Source organism: Macrobrachium nipponense, chromosome 22 (assembly GCF_015104395.2).
Source record: "Macrobrachium nipponense isolate FS-2020 chromosome 22, ASM1510439v2, whole genome shotgun sequence".
Lineage (NCBI taxonomy): Eukaryota > Metazoa > Arthropoda > Malacostraca > Decapoda > Palaemonidae > Macrobrachium > Macrobrachium nipponense.
Genome location: NC_087213.1, coordinates 22,577,350 through 22,599,545, shown reverse-complemented (window position 1 = coordinate 22,599,545; position 22,196 = coordinate 22,577,350). Strand labels below are relative to the sequence as shown.

The window sequence follows — 22,196 nt, the reverse complement described above, 5'->3', positions numbered from 1 at the left end:
TGATAATATAAAGACGGGGAAGGGTTTTTAACTTCTATATAGGGGGTTGACTTCCCTAGATAGTGAGAGAGATATTTTGATCTATATGCGAAATCGGAAAGACATAATTGTATAACTTTTTTCTTTTACTGTATAGTTATTCAGTTATCAACCTCAGGTATTGTTTTTACGTCCTGTGCATAAAATATACGTGGCAGAAATTATTATCACCACCAAGGATCAGCAAGTCCAGAGGATTAAGTTGAAGAAATCGCGATAAAAAGAATTGCGAGAGTGGGAAATAGAATATCATGACTACAGCAAGCAGCAGGCAGTGTTTGTTCATGTGGAAAGATTGAACATTGCGTTATTTTGAATGTGGATGTCGCAAGAGCCTCCTGATGCTTTGGCTAGTGTTTGCAAACCGAACGGTATATTTTCCCATAAGTATAAACGTTACGTCTGATGAAACAGAGAAGTTGCGTGTTTTAATAAGCAGTCAGATTTCGTGTCGTGCGTTGCAGTTTATCACTGACAACCGATACTACAATTTTTGACTGACGATCGTTTTCTTATACATTTTAGCAAAGTTTACATTAATGATTTCATTGCATAAATTCTTTTACTGCCTGATAAGTATTGGAAGCGTTTCTTTAGACTACAATTAGATTTTTTTTTATAATATGCAGTCGAGGTTCTCTTTTTGTTCCCCTAAAAAATGTGGTAAATATACTCTTCATTTTAATCTTTATTTCTGGTGATAGGAATTTATAGGAAAATGCTAATTGAAAATGCTGGTATTACTGACTGACTTGGGTATTTCCGAAGTATATTTGGTGTCATATTCAGTATATTGATTCGATACTTCAGTCACTGACTAGTATTTTAGTATTGGTAGAATCTCTCTCTCCATCTCTCTCATCTTTTAAACGGCAATGAATCAGGTTTTCAGTTTTCACCTTTATGTAATAATCCATTATGGGACTGTATTTACTCTCACAATGCAGAGAGAGCGCGTATTTAATTACAAACGTTAATGCACAAATTAATGACAGTTTGGAAGTGATATGGTATGATGTAGTTGAATTGTGACTTACACTGGGACATGATGAAGGCGTGTGCCGACAGTGTGCGTCCATTGATTCAAACTAGGGGCTTCGATGAATTCAGATAAATACACAGTAGCTGTTGTAAGGCTGCAGACGCCATTCCCAATGGTTTCAAAGATCTTGCTGGGTTGTGGGTCGAGTTTTACGTCTGTCCCTTAAAGAACAGCCTGACTGTCCTCCATAATTTGTGGGAAGTGGAGTACATACACATCCTTTTGACAGGTCCCGTGCTCCGAGACGAAAAATTGTAATATACACTACTTTTAATAAATAAATATATTTCACACTGTGATTTTATCGGTGACTGCTCAGTAGTTGACACCAGTCATCCGGTACGAATCAAGTGTCCAGGTTGCGAAAGGTGAATTTTACGTACATGTCTTCCTCGGTTAATGTTTCTGCCTGGTTTCCTCTCGCGGAAGAAAGAGCCTCATTCATTAATATCGTGTGATCCATTTACAACGAATTAGCAGAGTTCGCGAACATGCAGTTTTTGCGGAGTTTTGCTGCTGTGTGATGGCGTTGCCAAACTCGATTGAGGTCACTTGCTCGGTAGAGCTTTCGTAAAAATCGCCTTTATTGCTGGTTTCTCTTGAGGAATAGCGTTGTTGAGTTTCCTGCTAATTCTGCGTGGTGGTAACGTAACGAGTAAGTACGCGTCTAGCAGGCCAGAGAACGTGAAGTAATCTTAAACGAGGATGAAGTGGTATTCTCTTGGGCCTTGGTGGTCGGCATTATGGCACTTGATCGGTCGTATGAGACCGGTCTTGGTCGAGTCGTTCTAGTAGAGTAGAGCAGGGTGACGACACATGACTTATCATCAGACCATGTACAAGTCACTGCTGTGTATTTTAGGGTTTCTGCAACAAATTCCTCTTTTTGGGGTTTCGGCAACACATTAGTTTTTGGACTTGATGAACGATGTTTTTTTTCAGATTGAAATGCCTATATTTCCTTGGATTTCAGTATTTGTTACAGTATATTTGTTAGTTTACTTACAGCTACGCTAATAAAAATTTTCTATTTTTTTCTATTTTTGGGGTCTGTGACATTTAACTTGCGGGTTTCTAACCAACGCCAGAAGTTGCCGTATTCCCATTTTTATTTTTTATTTTACTTTTAATTTAATGCATTTCATTCTGTATTGTTAAAATTTTTTATGAGGCTTACTTCTACAGCTTTTTTTTTTTTTTTTTTTTTTTTGGTAGGGGATCGCTACCCCAGATTTCTTATGTTGTTGTTTATTAATACCGTTATTTCATCACAATATTATGTTATATTTAAAGAGTATGAGAGAGAGAGAGAGAGAGAGAGAGAGAGAGAGAGAGAGAGAGAGAGAGAGAGAGAGAGTTCATCTCATACTTTTATGTTTATGAAATAGAAGTATGCCTCTCATCATTCCTCCGGAACTTTTCCTTCGGAACCTTTCCTTCACAATATGTAATGGTTCCACGGCATCTCACTTCAAGTCCTTGTGTTTTTATATTCTTTAACCTGTTTTTCAACTGACAGCCTTGAAGATACTTATTACATTAATATCTTTTAAGTTACTTATTCCATTAATATCTTTAAGACACTTATTTCCATTAATATCTTTTAAGTTACTTATTCCATTAATATCTTTAATACACTTATTTCCATTAATATCTTGTAAGTTACTTATTCCATTAATATCTTAAGACACTTATTTCCATTAATATCTTAAGACACTTATTTCCATTAATATCTTATACGTTACTTATTCCATTAATATCTTTAAGATACTTATCCCATTAATGCGTTATTGCATTCAATTCAGGCACCATCTGATGACCCGCTTGTGATATTCTGAAAGATGGCCCCTCCTTTTTTTTATAACCTTGTCCTGGGGTCTCTCTCACCATTTTTTCTTTATTTCTGTTGGTTCTTTGGTTTTCTTACTTTTTCTTCTTTGACTACCCTCTCCATCTGCTGTATACTTGTGCATTATCTTATTATCTTCTCTTCTCTAATTGTACCTCAAGAAATCATTTTCACTGCACCAAAGCTCTCATTTCCTCATTCTGCCAATTATTTTATTAATTCCCTCTTCTTACATAGTAACCGTCTCGTCAGCTACGGCACCGCTAGGAATTCTGTCGTCGCCGTAGAATAGATCTACTTTGAGTGATCAGAAAATAATTGAGAGAGAGAGAGAGAGAGAGAGAGAGAGAGAGAGAGAGAGAGAGAGAGAGAGAGAGAGAGAGAGAGAGAGAGAGAGAGAGAGAGAGAGAAGAAATCATTAGAAATAAACTTAACGCCCATAAACTTAACATTGATGGTTGTAATGCAGTCGGATCCTCACGGCATTCAGAATGTGAATCAGTCGGCAGGTATTTTGATAGACAGCAACTTGTGTCCTGTGTTCTAATGTGCTTCGTCGTGTTAGCTTAAGTGTGTTTGCTTTTATTCATCGTCAGAGTTGGCATAAGTGTAAACAGTCGCAGCCTCGTCTGCGTGAGAAAGTAAAGGGTTGCCAACAACATTGCAGCATCGGTGGCTATAAAAACAAAACCGAAAATAATTTAGCGAGTAAGTGATGTTGCCGTCATCTTGATGAAATGATTACAAGTTGTTAAAAATAAATTTACCCCCCGGCTAATTATGCATTGCAGACATCTTTCCCAGCTACGACTTATTTTAATAATGTACAACGCATTTTCAGTGTGGTTGTGAAATTTAGTTGGGAACGTTCATTGCACTAAATCGTCACTTAACGAAGGGATGGCACTAGCTAGCTTAGGCGGTTGAGCAAACGAACCTTCCCTTGATGAGGAAATCACAGCCGAGACGACTTTCAGGGTTAGTGTGCCAAGGCTCGTATATATACTCGTACGGGGGTTAAGCGACGATACGATCAATGGAGGAGTGAAGTTTCAGTTATTTCCCCGAACAGTTTCAGTAAAGGGACTTGGTTGGTTGTACTGTGACGACATTTTAAAGTCTGGGTCGACAGACCTTTGTTCACCAACATCCTAAGTGTGTTTCAGTGGTCAGGAAGGAGCAGATAGCTAAAGAAAATAGATCGTATCAAATACTAAAAGTTTAATAATAATAATAATAATAATAATAATAATAATAATAATAATAATAATAATAAATTTTATTGTCAGATCAAGGCCATATACATGGAATATATAAAGTACAGACAGTAACATACACAATCTAGATACACGAGATAACATGATAAAAAATGAATAAACGGCAATATCCACACAGTTGCTGAATTAGACTAAAAAAGATAGTAATCACAATATTGTCAATAACAGTAATAATATTGAGAATAAGAAAATTTATTATCAAGTCAGCTATTATTTGAATATCATACTGTAATTAGAAAGGGGGGAGAAATCGTCAGTAAGGACTTATGAGAGATGGGACGCCAAGGCAGTGGGCGTGAAGGCTATATACGTTTGGGTGCTGTGCAACCATGCACTGCTTATAGGTCTAGGATGTCGCCGTGATCCAGATGAGCCAGCGCAGGAATGCAGGAGGATGTTGATGCCCATCTTAGCCGCACGTCTCTCGCAGTCTTTCGTGTCTTGTAGAAAGGTCATTTGCATAGCCAGTACACTTCATTTTGTCGTCTTTTTAGCTTCTCGGTTGTGAAATGGTTACTGTTCCGCCTTGGTAAATACAGTAACCAGTTTGAAGGTCGAGGATGCGCTCGAACCTACTGACTAACTTTCGTCGTGATTATCATCAGCGGCAGGATTCATCTTTATTGTTGGAGGCCTCGTTCTAAAGTTTTTATTTATTTATTTATTTTAATCCAGTCTCGTGCTGGCACGGGCTTTTGCTCCGGGAGCAGCCCTTAAGAGATTTCTAAGCTCTCATTTGATTCATCAGGTGGATCCTTTTCCTTTGTAAGTTACGGTTGGAAGTGTATATTATTTTTCTTAAGATTGTTAACGGATTGTAATTATATATATATATATATATATATTCTATATATATATATATATATATACTTTACATTAAATATCACCATCTAACTGTGATGTACCTCAAATAGGAAAACATTGGTCGTTGCAGTGTTCAGACTTTTAACGGCTGAATCCTAGATGAGCGCTAATGCAGTATATATAATAACCTTTCACGGCATTGGCCACTTCATTTCATCACAAAACAGTCATAAGCAACGTATCCAACCCTTTCACATACTGAATCATTTATCCTTATCTTGAAAAGACGTGCTCTTGGAAGTTATGGCCCATCCATATCAGTATCTCTTTGGCAATGTCTACGTTTTCCTCACGTTCTGAAGTAAATCACATGTAACTTTGAATGTTTTAAATTTTTCTTCCGAGTTGAATGGTTGCTTCCACCATGGGATTTTAAAGAAGAATTTGTTTCCGTCATCAATCCTAGCTGCCCAAGTTGGATTATGTGAAACCGCACGATTTTGAAAAATCTGAATAAAAGTAGAATTGAGTTATTAGTTAATAGGGTGAAGTTCAATAGAACAGTCATATTCCAGATCAGAAACAGAGTATGCCTTGGTCGCTTGATCACCTGTACTATATATTCAGAAGCTTAACGGTACCGATTACTGTACTCGAAGCGGTAGAGACCATCATGACTCTTGTGACCTTTTTGTTTGGGATCAGTAGCTTCTTATGGTGGAGTCAATGGGGCCGTTTTCGTTTTCCCGTTCCACAATTTGTCCATTATGCTGATGTCGTAACATTTGATGACGCTTAGTAGTTTCATATAAGTGTATATTTATGTATAATTTAATTATGGGAAGTGTTTTCTGAATTATAACTTAGCTAATTGGGATTTAATACGTACTCAAAAATGGTGGTACTACGATGTACTATTCAGTAACATAAACTTACGTAGTTATGGATACTCTGCTAGTTAGCACAATTTTTTTTCCAGTCTTCTCCTTCCCTTTTACTTAACATATCTGTCACCAATGTTTGTGAAACTGACAGATGCAGAAGAAACCTCCGGTGATAGCGGGTGACGAAGTCTGTCGTTTCCTAGTACTAGCTTTGAGATGTTTTAACTGTTATGTGGATTGTGTTCGTTCTTGAACTTCTAGTCTCACTTATATTTCGGTACTTTTGTTTCACCTCCCCTTTGAGAGAGAGAGAGAGAGAGAGAGAGAGAGAGAGAGAGAGAGAGAGAGAGAGAGAGAGAGAGAGAGAGAGAGAGAGTAGCAGTGATTCTGGTTTATGCGGTGAAAGAATTGAGCTCACGGTGCGGTTTTGTAGCATTGGCACACCTGAGTCTAATGTGGGAGTGGGTTAGCAAGTTTCACTTGCATCAGGTGACTGGGAGCGAGTGTGTTGTCACAGGACAGACTACTCGACTGTGTGGTCAGGCACGGTTAATGCTGGGTGGTGCTGTAATTGGATATTCCCTAAAGGAACTGATTTTTTTTTTCGCATGAGTGTTCCTTGCAGAGTCACTTCGGCCTATAGTTGCAAGCTCTTTCATATTACTTTAACTGCGCCTCCGTTCGTACCTACTCTCTCTCTCTCTCTCTCTCTCTCTCTCTCTCTCTCTCTCTCTCTCTCTCTCTCTCTCTCTCTCTCTCTCTCTCTCTCTCTCTCTCTCTTCTCTTCTCTTCTCTTCTCTCTCTCTTTTCCATCTGACTTCCCACCCTCTCCTTACAATTGTTTCATATTGCAACTGCGAGGTTTTCCTCCTGTTGCACCTTTTAAACCATTTTACTGGCAATTTCCATTGCAGAGCTGAAAGGCCTCATAGGTTCCAGCGCTTGGCCTCTGGCCTGAATTCTATATTCCTTTATTCTTACCTTCCTTGGCAAGAGTTGTTATTGATTAAACCACGATTGCAAGTAGTGTGTTTTATGTACACGTACGAGTGAACATGGTCTAGTTTCGAGTTGTAGTAGTTGATGTTGAAATATATAATAATGACTAATAAATTAGCCGTGCGATAAATATTTACAAGATGACCTGCGGCCTTCCATGTATATTTCAGTGTTGTTGAAATAATAAATGTGCTATTACGTTGAACCTCTCTAATCTCAATTTCACTGTCAGCGCTGAATGACCTAATAGGTTTCGGCGCTTGGCCTTTGGCCTAAATTCAATATTCTATTCTGTTCAAAACTCCTATTCTGTAGATGGGTAAAATTTAAGTATAAAGTAATAACGCATCTGCATTCAGTGATTATAGTTTAATGGTTACCAGCATCATGCTGACAAAGCTTCATTACCTTCCACGAAATTGAAATAATGAAAGAAATTAATTATTTTTCACCTTTCTGTGGCAGATAGGGCAGTTGTGTCCTGCCATGTGCACTCATTTAGCCAATCATTCATTGATAGTTAGATATCCTCAAAATTCAGATGAGATTCAAATCGGAAAGGTGAAAGGTAGCTAATGGTCTCTCATGACACTTCATAATAAAAGTAAAACGCCTTTGTCAGCAGTCAACGTCTTGTGAGAATGCAGCTTCTTCCGCAGCTATTATTATAGGAGAATCGGGTAGAAAATGAAATAATATTGTATGAAATCTGAAATTTAACGGTAGCGGCTAGAGCCATCAAGGTTTGAAGGCGCGGGGCTGAGTGGGAATCAGTTACCGGGTTCTGAGGACGAAGGAAATGCCACCACAACACGGACTAGAATACATACTTACATACATACATACATACATACATACATACATACATACATACATACCTACATACTCATACATACATACATACATACACATACACTAACATACATACATACATACATACATACATACATACCTACATACATACATACCTACATACATACATACATACATACATATATGTCTGTGTGTGTGTGAAACTAATCCCCTGGTTAGTAAATGAGATCCAAGGATGCCATTTTATCTTAATTATGAAAGAAGCTTGACATATTTACAACGTGGCCCGTGTCAGTAACTCACGATTTCTCCAAACAGGAATGGTATAGTAGGCTGAATGGCAGCCTGCCTCAAGGAAGCAAGAGGTCGCCATCACTGGAACTCTAACGTTTTCAAATACCTACTAAACCATCTCTCACCGATCAACCCTCGCACTGAGCTGGGATGATAAAACGTACAATGCAAATCCAATAGCTGTATATGGTATGATATATACTACACTAACGACAATAACAACAGTTAAGCATAAAGTGAAAACATAACATGGATGCTAAGAGGTCAGGAATTCTATACTCACAGCATTGTAACCCTTTACAAACATATCATCAAAGAAAGCCGAAGAAATTAGTTATCAACTCGGCACTCTTATGGGTTGGCTTAAATATACATGTTTTGATTGTAGTTTGCTGCCCACCATTCGACCCAGATCTTAATGCATATTAGGGTTAACACCTTCCCGTCTCATAGGGAATGTGAGATAAGCCATTGTGTTAGCAAATTACCACAATGAAGACTTAACTAGTTCACGACGAAACATGAACCTCGATGGAAACGAGCCCTGTGTCTCAAGGCGACTCTGTGTTTGATTTTGTGTGAAGGTTAAGTTTGATGTTGGTAAACAGCGCATTCTTCAGGAAATAGAGGGTTTGGCTGTCGGTTTACTGAAATTCATGTTTCTTCATCGACGTCTTTTGTTTCCGTTCGTAACCAGTTACTGGTGGATTAACAGTGCTTCTGCAAATTAGCTCTTAAATTTTTCTTTTGAACTGTTTGCAACTCCGTGGAAATTGTTGAGAATGAATTTCCATGACAGCTTTAAGTATTATATCTATCCTTTGTAACGACGTTGTGTGGATGGTATAATGCTCTTTATATAGAGAGAGAGAGAGAGAGAGAGAGAGAGAGAGAGAGAGAGAGAGAGGATCTCCAATCCACTGTACGTTCCACCCAGGTGAGTAAGTGGTTCCACCTGTAGGCGAATTGATAAACAGCGGAAATGAAGGGCGGAGGGCGCCAATCCAGTTATGGCGGGCCCCTCTCCGTACCATGTATTTGTTTTCTAACTCCGGTACGCATTTGAATGAAAGGTGGGTCAGGGCGATTTAAAAATCTTTTAAGTTTTCTGTTGTACCTGACGTTTCATGGGAGTGTTCGTCATGCCCACGTACTAGGTATATTTGGTGGAGTATTTGTTAGTACGAGTATTTTAGCGCGCCAGGTCGTGTAGCATGTCAGCGGGGACGTTGACCCTTCGCTCCCTTTTATCTTAATTTTGGGAAGACGTCTCAAAATTGACAGTTACCCGGAAATATTCGTTCGTCAGAAACAGCGAGTTGCAGTTGGAAACTGCGAAGCGATACCATGGGGAATGGGGAAGGCCGATGTTAGTTTTCTGCAGCCGTAGTACTATTCTGTACAACCAGCGATGACATTGAACCCTTAAATTGCGCGGCCAGCCCCCGGGAAGATGTGTGGGAAGGCCAACGAGAATGTGCAATGTTTCGGTGAACGGTCGACCACCATTCTTGCGATTTTTTTTTTTAGAACTTACCAAGGCGCGAGTTTGTAGTTTACTATACTCAATAAGGAGCCAAACGCTGAAATGTCGATTGTGAATTTTAATGAATTTATAGGATAATTGTAAATATTACAAGTAGACCATATAGTCGATAGGCGATTAATTACTAGTATAAGAGTTGCTTGAGTAAAAAGGCGAAGTATTAATTCAGTTTCGGTTCACGTTTGGCACTGAAGAAAGGTATGGAGTTGAGTTGAAAACAGAATTTAGGCCAAAGGCCTATGAGGTCATTCAGCGCTGAAATGGAAATTAATAGTAAAAGGTTTGAAAGGTGTAACAGGAGGAAATCCTTGAAGTTTGCACTATGAATCGCGTGTTCGGAGAGGGTGGAAAGTAAGATGAAGAAAGAGATTATGAAAGGAGGTACAGTAAAAGGAACGAAGGTGGTTGCAGCTAGGGGCCGAAGACGCGCTGCAAAGAACCTTATGTAAATGCCTACAGTGCACCGCAAAAGGTCCAGGGGGTTGGGGGGAGGAGATGGAGTCGGAGTTTCTCTTTTATGCACCAATAGGGAAGACGATGGGGTGGGTTGCGTCTAGGTTAACATTTGACACCTAAGGAAAGGATGGCGTTTGCTGGGTTTGGTTAACATTTCAGACAGGTGAGGGCGTGAGGGGACAGCTCACTTTTAAAGGGCGCGACTGCGGCAGGTGAAAGGTGAGAGAGAGAGAAGTACTGCCCCCTCCCACCTCATCCCCACCCAACCCCTTCTCTCACCTTCCAGCGGCTTTCTCCCTACGAAGGTCAGATAGTTTTGTCATGTCAGCGACTTTTCATCATTCGTTTCGTTTTCATTTTTTTTAACGATGCATTACATCATAATTTACAGGACATTTTGGTTTCAGAACGTTAACATTTATCAAGAAAAAATTGTGGACAAACAAAATTTTATGAGATGTTTTAAGACATAAATTGAAAATGAGACTATGATACATTTTGACCCTTTTCATGGATATTAAGAGTTGATGCTGATATTTTAAACAGTACGTAGAATCTACTGGTCATTTTACCAGTTACAGATATATTCTAGACAGCCACACGTATACTTCTTAACTGCTCGATTGAACCACGCATATTTTGTATATAATTACCACTAAAAGCTGATGATATTCTGGCGTCGAATAAACGAAGAAGGTTTCACATTCCATGCAAGGAATCGGATGCACCCTAGTAGATTCACATCAACCGTGCATCTGATGCCTAGGCCAGTCCCTCACGACGCTCCTGATTGGCTGTTGATAAGCCAATCACAGGGCTGGAAATTCTCAGTCTCTCTCAAGAGTTCACATAGGCAGGATGTATGTTCCAAGGTCTAGACCTTGGTATTTTACACTTCTCCTGAGGGATACATCTTTCAAAAGTATCCCTCAGGAGAGGTGGAACATAGATCCTGCCTATGTGATTTCTCGAGAGAGAGACTGAGAGTTTCCAGCCCTGTGATTGGCTTATCAACAGGCAATCGGGAGCGTCGTAAGGGACTGGCCTAGACATCAGATGCACGGTTGTTGTGAATCTACTATAGGTGGCGTCTCGTCTTTATTTTGTGAGGACACTTGAGATGATGAGGCGTCATCTTGCCTCATCTCTGTTGGTGAAACTAGTTAGTATGCATAAGGCATCAACGGGGGGAAAGTGAAAGCTTTGTAAAACTAATCACTTTGGAGAAGTCAAGTATCGTAATACAGTAAAATAAAGCACCGTTTAAGGACTTGTTCTTACAACTTGAAAAAAATGGACAAATGTTTAAACTTGGAATTTTGGACATGTCTAGAACTATTAAATAAAAGTAAATGATGCTTTGAGGGATTGTCCACAATAGCAGAAATAGTTTATCATATTGATAGACTGCTATTCATTTTATTTCTGGCAAAGAGTTAAATTTCAGAATAAATAATCGTTAATGTTAACTTATTCACTTACAGAGTAAATGTCCAAGAGAATTTTAACAAATTTATATGAAAATTGTATACATTACAAGTAAACCGTATAGTCGACATGCTATTAAATATTAGTATAAGAGTTAGTTGAGTAAAAAGGCTAAGTATTAATTCAGTTTCGGTTCACGTTTGGCTCTGAGGAAAGGAGATTGAGTTCAGTTGGATATAGAATTTAGGCCAAAGGCCAAGCACTGGGACCTATGAGGTCATTCAGCGCTGAAATGGAAATTGACAGTAAAAGGCTTGAAAGATGTAACCGGAGGAAATCCTCAAAGCAGTTGCACTATGAATCGAGTATTAGGAGAGGATGGAAAGTAAGATGAAGAAAGAGATTATGAAAGGAGGTACTGTAAAAGGAACGAAGGTGGTTGCAGCTAGGGGCCGAAGATGCGTTGCAAAGAATCTTAAGTAATGCCTACAGAGATATCACATCTGTTGAATGTGTAGTATTAACAGCTCACAGCTGGAAATGATAGTTAGTCGAAGTCTTTATAAATCTTGACCCCATTCTGCGCAATATGTTTGAAGGAGGTTTAAAGATAAAGATTTATCTATCATTTTTGTCGCTTTCTTCAGCCCCTGGGTCATCCAGTATGTTGGTTAAGCCAGGATAACCTGTTTCTTTTCTGAAGATCGTCCTTTGCAGGCATTGAATGGTTTTTATATAAGTTTAAATTCGTACCTTTTTTCATTTATTTATTTGTGTTTTTATTTATTTATTTAATTTTTGTTTTGTGTTTGCGCCTTGTCTGCGTATTTTTTTTGTGCATATGGTTTGACTGATTCTCTCTCTCTCTCTCTCTCGTCCATCTCCTCTCCTCTCTTCTCTCTCTGTATATATATATATATATATATATATATATATATATATATGTATTGTATATATAATATATATATATAATATAATATATATATATATATATATATGTATGTATATATATATATATATATATATATATATATATATATATATATATATATATATATATATATGTATATATATATGTATATATATATGTATATATATATATATATATATATATATATATATACATACATACATACACACAGACGTGAAATAGAATATAAACATGACTATATATGGACACGCGAACGTCAAACATCGGAGTGCAAGATATTTCGCGTTTTCTGTAAAGCTTTGACAGTCAGAACTACGTACAGTAAAAAAAAAAAAAATAAAAAAAAAAAAAAAAAAAATAGGCGACGAAGACTCAGTTTTACAACAACAACAACAACTAAGATTAAAGGGATATAGAGTGATTAAGTACAAAAACACAAAACCCACATACAGTATACCACACTATAATACAATATACACAATTGCCTGTGGAACGTGGTCGGTTTGGTCCTTGCTTGCCACCTTGGTGGCCGCGAGTTCGATTTTCGGACATTCCATTGAGGGGTGAGAGTTGTGTATTCTGGTGATAGAAGTTCACTCTCGACGTGGTTCAGAAGTCACGGAAAGCCGTTGGTCCCGTAGCTGAATAACCACTGGTTCCATGCAGCATAAAAACACCATACAAACAAACAAGCAAACAAACAGTTGCCTGTGCTCCCATCAAGAAATTCAAGCTGTCATGCTTTATTGTCACTCCAACGAGCTGACGGTGTTAACGGAAATAGGAGTGCCACTCGCCACTTATCTGTTAGATAGCTTTGCGACAATCGTGAAAATAAGATAAACGTGGAAAAGGCGCAAGTATTAGGTGAATAGAGTACAGTCAAGTCCCCTACTTTGTCATCATTCTTGCGTTGCAATAAAAATATCTCGATTGACTTTTCACTCCTAGATTCTTTTAAGAAATTCTTGTTGCTTTTTTGTAAAGTTCAGAAGTTCATCAACATATTGGTCTTCTCTGACGAAACTGGGAATGTCCACGTCACTAAGGAAATACGGATGTCGGATGACAGGGAATGTCCACGCCACTAAGGAAATATGGATGTCGAGTAACACGGATCTCGTCTGGCATAAATTATAATCATAATTATTAATCGTCAGCAGCAGATTACAATCGTGCTATTGTTCATGATATAGCTGGCTTTGTGCTAGCACGGGTTCTTGCTCCTAGAGCAGCCCGTGCAGTCGTGCATATACATAGTTGTCTTGTGTGAGTGAGTAAATAAGGAATGCATAGTATTTGTGTGTCTTTTTATTGGAATATTACGCCAATACGCAGTTTCTTCTCGATATATTCAGAGACCAAGAATAAGCTTATTATTCCTGTTTGAAAAGCTATATATTCTTAAGAAACGATGTAATTTTTTTTTTTTTTTTTAGTTCGAAATCATGTTTATCGTCTCGGGGAAAAACAATCCTGTTTGTGTTATTGTACAATGGCTTTTGTACTGTGTGTGAAGTTTAGTCTATTTCCAAGTTTGCCAGATCAAGTAGGTTGCAGGAATCTGGTAAGTCACAAATATAGTGTCAAAATATATTTAAACTCGACTTTCCTCTTAAAGTTCATCGTCTGCTTCAACTTCCAGTCGTATGGTGTCTGAGCAGAGACTTTGGGCTTTGGTTTGGACACGAATTGCCTTTATGTGAACTGGACTACCTTCGCAGAGAAGATCCGAATCCTTTTCTAGATATATTGTGGTAATCCTCTGTAGCATGACGTATTAATCAGTCAATCCAGTAACCTGTTATACTAGAAGCAATTAACTGTAACTGAAGTTGTTTTGCACCTTTGGATGGCGTTTGCTTCTGTATTTAGCTTAAAAGAATATCATTTCTGTATGGACATTTCTAAAAATATATAGATGGGACGTTGTGAGTGTAGTTCAAATGGCAAAGACACATTTGAAAAGTTTAAACTGTATTTATGAGCTATGACTTTTGAGAAGAGAATATTGTCCATTTTTTTTAATGATTGCTGATTATCACAAGCAGTTTGAAACGTATGCAGTTGTTATACTTATTTTTTTAATACTATATTTTCCCCCAATATGAATAATTTTAGAATTACTACTATGATTTGCGAATGATTTTTTTTACCAAAAATAATAAATAATAAGGTAATAATATAAATGAAAATATGGAAATAAAAAAAATAGATGTAAAAATAGAAATAAAAATAAAAATAATATAAATAAAAATATGGAAATAAAAAAATAATGTAAAAATAGAAATAAAAATAAAATAATATAAGTAAAAATAAAAATTATAAATAATGATAATAAATGGAAAATGTTCACGATCGCAATGTTTCAGAAATGGCAAAAGTCGAGAAAAAATAAAATGTTACCTGTAAATTTAATCATTTCCGGCAAGTTATCATTGCACTTTTTTCACATAAGTGAATTGAGGCATCTTCCAAATGACAGATATCTTCCAAAGCATTTTTTGCAGAAATTGTAAAACCGGACGTGACACGTGACAGTGACACGTGACACCGGGTGTGCCATTAGCGAAATGAAAGTATCGACGAAGACTCACATGAATCGTTTCCTGAAAATGATTTGCAAAATTTGATATTGATATTGTCGTGCGCCTCTGATAATCAAGTCCCGTATTGGGGTAGTGCCTTCAGTGTACCTCATGCGGTGCACTGTATGCATTACATAAGGTTCTTTGCGATATCCCTCGGTGGGTAGCTGCAACCCCTTTCGTTCCATTTAGTGTACCTCCCTTCATATTCTCTTTCTTTTATCTTCCTTTCCACCCTCTCCTAACAATTGATTGATAGTACAACCGCGACATTTTCCTCCTTTTACGTATTTCTCACCTTTCACTGTCAATGTCCGTTTTAGCGGTGAATGACCTCATAGGTCCTAGTGCTTGGCCTTTGGCCTAAATTCTATATTCAGTTCAATTCAACTCTGATAATCAAGGCCGTGTGTGTGTGTGATTTTCACTAGATATTTGAATTTGATGTTTTTTGGAACATTGACTTTACGTGATTTTTTTTTTTTTCTTATTCTGATTTATGGAATTCGAGTTTAACCTCAAATTAGTAATTAACCTATCAAGCATTCAGCAATCTGACTCTTAATGAGAAATATTAACGCTTGATTTTTAAATTACAAGTGGGGTAATTCATGGTGAGGTCAACGAATAATCACGTAAATTTCTCCATGAGAGATTTACCTTGTTACATTGTCCATCGCATTAACATTAATTTAGAATTACTTTGCTGGTTCATTATTTCACCGTTTCCTTGATGCCGAAAGTTACTGTTGAGCCGTTCTACGTATAACTATAAAATATTCACCGCAGCTAAGAAATTACTTGTTGGTCCTTTGATTTTGATACAAAAGAGTAAATCCTTGACAACCTTGACTAACAAGTAGTCTGTTTTTTTCGGATGGCTTGTTATTTTATCTCTTCTATATATCCTCCTATAGAAGTTCAAATTGTGTTGGGAGGATATAAGTTAAGGGAATGTCTATATCCTCCTATATAAGTTGAAATTGTGTTGGGAGGATATAAGTTAAGGGAATGTCTATATCCTCCTATATAAGTTGAAATTGTGTTGGGAGGATATAAGTTAAGGGAATGTCTATATCCTCCTATATAAGTTTGAAATTGTGTTGGGAGGATATAAGTTGAGTGAATGTCTATACCTTCTATAGAATTTCAAATTGTGTTGGGAGGATATAAGTTAAGTGAATATCTATATCCTCCTGCAGAAGTTCAAGTTGTGGTGGGAGGATATAAGTTAAGGGAATGTCTATATCCTCCTATATAAGTTGAAATTGTGTTGGGAGGATATAAGTTAAGGGAATGTCTATATCCTCCTATATAAGTTGAAATTGTGTTGGGAGGATATAAGTTAAGTGAATGTCTATATCCTCCTATAGAATTTCAAATTGTGTTGGGAGGATATAAGTTAAGTGAATATCTATATCCTCCTGCAGAAGTTCAAGTTGTGGTGGGAGGATATAAGTTAAGTGAATGGCTATATCAGCCTATAGAAGTTCAAATTGTGAATGTGGTTTTTCAAAAGCTATATTGAAGTTAAAACTATTATGGGGTTACCATGGGGGAACATTTAAGCGAATGTGATTTTTTTTTAAAGACCGTCATGTTGTTGTTGTTCAAGATTAAGCTGGCTTTATGCCAGCACGGGCTCTTGCTCAAGAGCAGCCCGTAGAGACCGTCAGAGTGGCGTCGTCGGAAATGACAAGTGTTTAAGGAGATCGTTTCGGATGCTCGTGTCAAGAAGTGACTATCTCTTGCCTCGATAAGATGATGATGAATTCTGGAGACAGGTATTCCCGTTACGTTGCATCATCCAGCATAGTGTCTTAGTCTTCGTGCAATCTGCATCGCTCTGACGGTTGAATTATTCGCCCCATGATCCGTTGCAAGCATTCATACATTCTTTTACCGATGACTTATTAGTTTTCTTGAGAAGAGAGAGAGAGAGAGAGAGAGAGAGAGAGAGAGAGAGAGAGGCGAATGGAGCACGTCCTGTTCTTGCGACAGCCGTGATGTCAAACAAGTCCTTTATCGTTGCAAAGCCCCCATCGCCTGATATGGGTCACTTATTTCTCTCTATTCAGATGAAAGAAACGATTCCCACTGTTGTTGTTTGTTGTTGTTGTTGTTGTAGCTGGCATCAGGCTCTCTCTCTCTCTCTCTCTCTCTCTCTCTCTCTCTCTCTCTCTAAGCCGTGGCCATGGTAGACAGAACTCATTTCATCACACTTGCATTACGTTTATTCCGAAACTTTCTCTCTCTCTCTCTCTCTCATCTCTCTCTCTCTCTCTCTCTCTCTCTCTCTCTCATTTATATATAAGTGTATTTGTATGTATACATATGTGGGTTTGTATATATGTGCGTTCGCGTTGTTAACACATCGGTAAAAATGATTATTAGGATATATAACCTGTTTTCTTTTTCCATGTGGTACAGTTCATTTCTACTCTCTCTCTCTCTCTCTCTCTCTGTAGATATATATATATATATATATATATATATATATATATATATATATATATAATATACTATATATATATATATATATATATATATATATATATATATATATATATATATATATATATATATATATATATATATGTGTGTGTGTGTGTGTGTTTAATGCTTGCAATCACCGCTACACACGATGTACCACAGGGAAAAATGAAACGAGACAAATCCTGACCTGTTTCGTTTTTAGTTTTAAGGCATTTTCAGGTGGACTGACGTTTAGTAGTAGAAACATTACGCGATCTTACGTATGCTAGGATGACAGTACAAACGAACGAACGGAGGGTTGAAAAAAAAAAAGTTTCTCACCCGACAGGAAAATGGAAAGCTGTCGCCCCAATTGTGTCGGGGGCCAGTGCTCTTTTAATAATTCGTGTTACCTGTGTATAGTATAGTGGGTTCAGACTTCAATCCTTATTCTTTACATCTGACCCCTATATTTTGAAATAAACATCTGACCTGTTTATTTTGAAATAAACATCTGACCTGTTTATTTTGAAGTAAATATCTGCCCCGTTTATTTTGAAATAACTGACCTATATTTTTTAAAATTAACATGTGGCCCATTTATATTGAAATAAATATCTGACCCAATTATTTGGAAATTAACATGTAATCAGTTTATTTTGAAATAAATATCTGACTCGTTTATTTTGAAATAAATATCTGACCAATTTATTTTGAAATAAATATCTGACCAATTTATTTTGAAATAAATATCCGACCCGTTTGTTTTGAAATAAACATAAAATAAACATCTGAACCGCCTATTTTGAAATAAACATGTGACCCATTTATTTTGAAATAAAAATCTGACATATTTATTTTGAAATAAACATCTGACACAATTGTTTTGAAATATCTGACGTATTTCTTTTGAAATAAACATCTGACCCATTTGTTTTGAAATAAACATCACATATTTATTTTGAAATAAACATCTGACATATTTATTTTGAAATAAACATCTGACATATTTATTTTGAAATAAACAACTGACATTTATTTTGAAATAAACATCTGGCATATTTATTTTGGAATAAACATCTGACCTATATATTTTGAAATAAACATCTCAAATATTTATTTTGAAATAAACTTCTGACCCATTTATTTTGAAATAAACATCTGACATTTATTTTGCAATAAACATCTGACATATTTATTTTGAAATAAACATCTGGCATATTCATTTTGAAATAACTGACATTTATTTTGCAATAAACATCTGACATATTTATTTTGAAATAAACAACTGACATTTATTTTGCAATAAACATCTGATCTATATATTTTGAAATAAGTAGATCAAACGTATGTTTCCCCAGACCGATATTCATATTCTTGCATTGTCTTCGCTAACGAGAACGAAAATTGCATTGTTCTCTGTTCATATCTCATACTTATTTTTTTTTTTTCGTAAGTAGGTCTGTTTCAGTTCAGCGGTTTTGCAGTTTTAACCTGTATAAAAATTGCCACATGATTTACCGGTGGCTTGGTATTCATATCTTTTAGTTTTGGCCGGAGACTTTTTATCGTGCGCTCTTTTCATGAAAATATTCTTCTTAATTGCTTCATGAACTCACCTCGTAAGGGGACAGTATCAGAGAAATAACACCAAAAACTTTCTATATACTACAATATAGTCATTAAAATTTTCAGGACATTCCCCCCCTTGAGAAATTTAGAGCACCATTTAAGATTCGTGGGTGCATCGTTGCTCAAGGAGTGCTGTCTCTGGTATTGGCCAGGGCAGTGTTCTTGACCCGTTACTGTTTATAGATGCATGAGTATGTGGTTGGACTTGGAAAACAAGCTGGTTGCCTTCACAGATGACGTTACTCCCCTTGCATCGATCTCATGTCTTGGTTGCAGCCGCTAAAGTTAGCGCATGTTACAAAATTCGGAAGTATATTTTTATTGACAGTGTTTTATATAAACAACAAGCATCCCACGTGAGAAACATATCCTGTCTGTGGCTACTTATTCTGCCGTGTTTCGAACGCTTTTCCCAAGATCGGGTTTCAGCAGCTGACTCGCATCTTAAATTGTGGGCCAAAACTTGTTCCATTAAATTTCTTCGTCCAGATCATTATTCGATCAACTCGTTTGATATTCAGTACACTATTTCCCATATTTCTGATCGTATTTCTGATCATCCTTTACATTCGGGTCGTCCCAGACCGTACCATCTACCACTTAGTGCAGTGCGAGGAATGAATTAATGTTTGGAATTCTTAACTTTTTTTTTTAATAAGGTTCAGTACCACTTGGCATTCTAGAAGCTTTGCTTCCGATCAGAGTACGTATGATGCTTTTTTTTTTTTTTTTTTTTTTTTTTTGAGTTAGCTCACTTGGATTTCATTTCGTAGTTCAATCGTTTCATTTTATCCAGAGATGTGTGAAATTTGGATTAGCTCAGAGATATAGGCCCACATTACAATGTTTGATCTCGAAGACCTTTTGGTTGTGCGTTCTGTGGGTTGATATCATAAGATCCCATGACTGACTTAGTGCCACTCCTCTATACTTTGCCTGCGTTTAGGGAGAGTCTTGTAACTTGCTGTGCTGAGTTGACTGCTCTCTAGTTGGTGGGAATGTTGTCATTACTCCCTGCTTTGATGTTTTCGGATTCTCAGTCTGTGTAGGTTGTATCAGTACTCGGCTATCTTTATCATTTATGTCAGTCAGTCGACGTGTCTGTCAGCCGATGATTTGATTCGACATCTTTGGTAAAACTAACCTATTTTTCTTTATTTGGTCTCCATCTACGTACTTCGTCGAAGCAGTTCGCACCCTTTAAGGACACGCCTACGTTTCTATGTCAATTTTTCCGTAGGGTAAATGTTCAAATGGCTTCAACGTCTTGTCTGGTTTGTTGCGAGATCTTCACGAAACAAAGGAATTCTTGCTTGAAAGAAATTCACTGTTAATTATGTCAAACAATGTAGTAACTTTTTTATCTTTTAAACTTTGAATTGCTAATTATGGGTATATACAGTGTTATATGTGAAACACAAAGACCTATTAACACGAATGAACTGTCTATTATTATAAGGGATTACAAAGGATATAATAATTAGATAAAACAAGTCGAACAATTATTTTGTTAGTCGAGGAAATTTAGCCAAGTCTTTACGTTGTTATTTCATTTTGGGGAAAGTTAAAACAATATTTGATATAATAATATATATTACACACACACACACATACACACACGTGTGTGTGTGTGTGTGTGTGTAATTAATGTCTTTTGGCAACCTCCTTTAGTACAAAATCAAGAAGCCTGTTCTTCTATTGGTCTTGTATTTTCATTGTATAATACTGCTGTTATATTTTTATATATGTACCGTTGTTTTGATAGTTTTTATTTTTTATTTTTTATTTAATGTGCATGGGTATTTATTAATTTCTATCAGTTGTATAAGTCAGTGTCCATAATTATAGTCATTTTAATCAAGCAACGTAACGCAGCATGTTGCATTTAAATTCAAGAACTTTAAATATGACCGAAATGTCACTGAAACTTGCCAAGCACAGACTCTCTTTATGCTATGAACTTATGCATTCAAACTGTGGTTGACATAATTCACAGATGAACTACGAACAAATCTTGTGTGTTTTAAAGATTTTAACGTTCACGTTTTGCCTTCAGTTAGCGTGTTTGCATCCACGTATTTTCTGTAAGAAAATATGACACTCGGACGCATTTTAATTTGGGTGCCACGGTGATACATTCCGAGGATAAACGTTACGGGACCTAAATATAAACACAAGTCTCCTTCCTGAGTGTCAACCGAGATCTGTGACGCTGCTCCTCTTCTTTTTCCTTGCAGAGACGAACGACGCCTTCGTCGTCATCGCCCTCGGGAAGGACAAGTTCCAGACCTCCATCAAAGAGAAGGCTCCCAGTTCCGTCGAGTGGCATGAGGAGTGCGAACTGTGAGTGCCATGGTCTCAGTTTAATTTACTTTTTACCTTTATTTTCTAATTGTTTTTCTGAGGTATGATGTATGCAGGATGATGCATGTTATTGTGTGCTTGCATGTGTGGTTGTGTTTGGAGTTTATCGTTCTATATGTCTGTAAAAAAAAAAAGAACTGAGCGCCTTTTTCTCATGAGGAGAGAGAGAGAGAGAGAGAGAGAGAGAGAGAGAGAGAGAGAGAGAGAGAGAGCTCCCTTCTTGGTCCCATTTGGTCACTGCGCTGTAAGATCTAATAAATGGCGTGAACGAGTGATTCATACACATACGCATAATATTATATATTATATAAATGTGTTAAAATCACTCATAAACGTCAATTAAATCTTACAGCGCAGAGAGAGAGGCACTTTATGAGGTCTTTGGCACAATTATATATATATCTGCGCTGTAAGATTTAATTGACGTTTATGAGTGATTTTAACGCATTTGTTTAATATATAATATTATGCGTATGTGTATGAATCACTCGTTCACGCCATTTATTAGATCTTACAGCGCAGAGAGAGAGAGAGATGATATCAAATGAAAGCAAATTAAGAGATCTTCAGCAGATGTGTTTCACGTTATATCTGTGTTCAAAGTATCGGCAAACTATTTACAATGATGTATTAATGAAAGGTTAACATGGCCCAGTAAATGAGTAGTCAGTTTATCCATACCAGTAGAATGGGAAAGAATGTTTGTATTCAAAGGATATAGAGTACATTGTAAGGGAGACTTGGGAAGGGGTGAATAGCACAGCATATGTGTTGG

The 22,196-nt window shown here is 37.0% G+C and overlaps 1 protein-coding gene across 5 annotated transcripts in view; it reads left to right on the top strand.

The window, feature by feature from the left end:
- The window catches only part of LOC135198540 (rab11 family-interacting protein 1-like), a 93,318-nt gene that overhangs the window by 9,712 nt on the left and 61,410 nt on the right, over nt 1–22,196 (top strand). For 3 of the 5 annotated variants that reach the window (XM_064226212.1, XM_064226213.1, XM_064226211.1), the window contains exon 3: nt 21,295–21,400. The exons of 1 other annotated variant lie outside the window; for it this stretch is intronic. In XM_064226212.1, coding sequence (XP_064082282.1) covers nt 21,295–21,400 — 106 coding nt within the window. Of the gene's footprint in view, nt 1–3,962; nt 4,099–21,294; nt 21,401–22,196 lie in introns of those variants that run through there. One more of the 5 variants, XM_064226214.1, reaches the window with a different exon arrangement.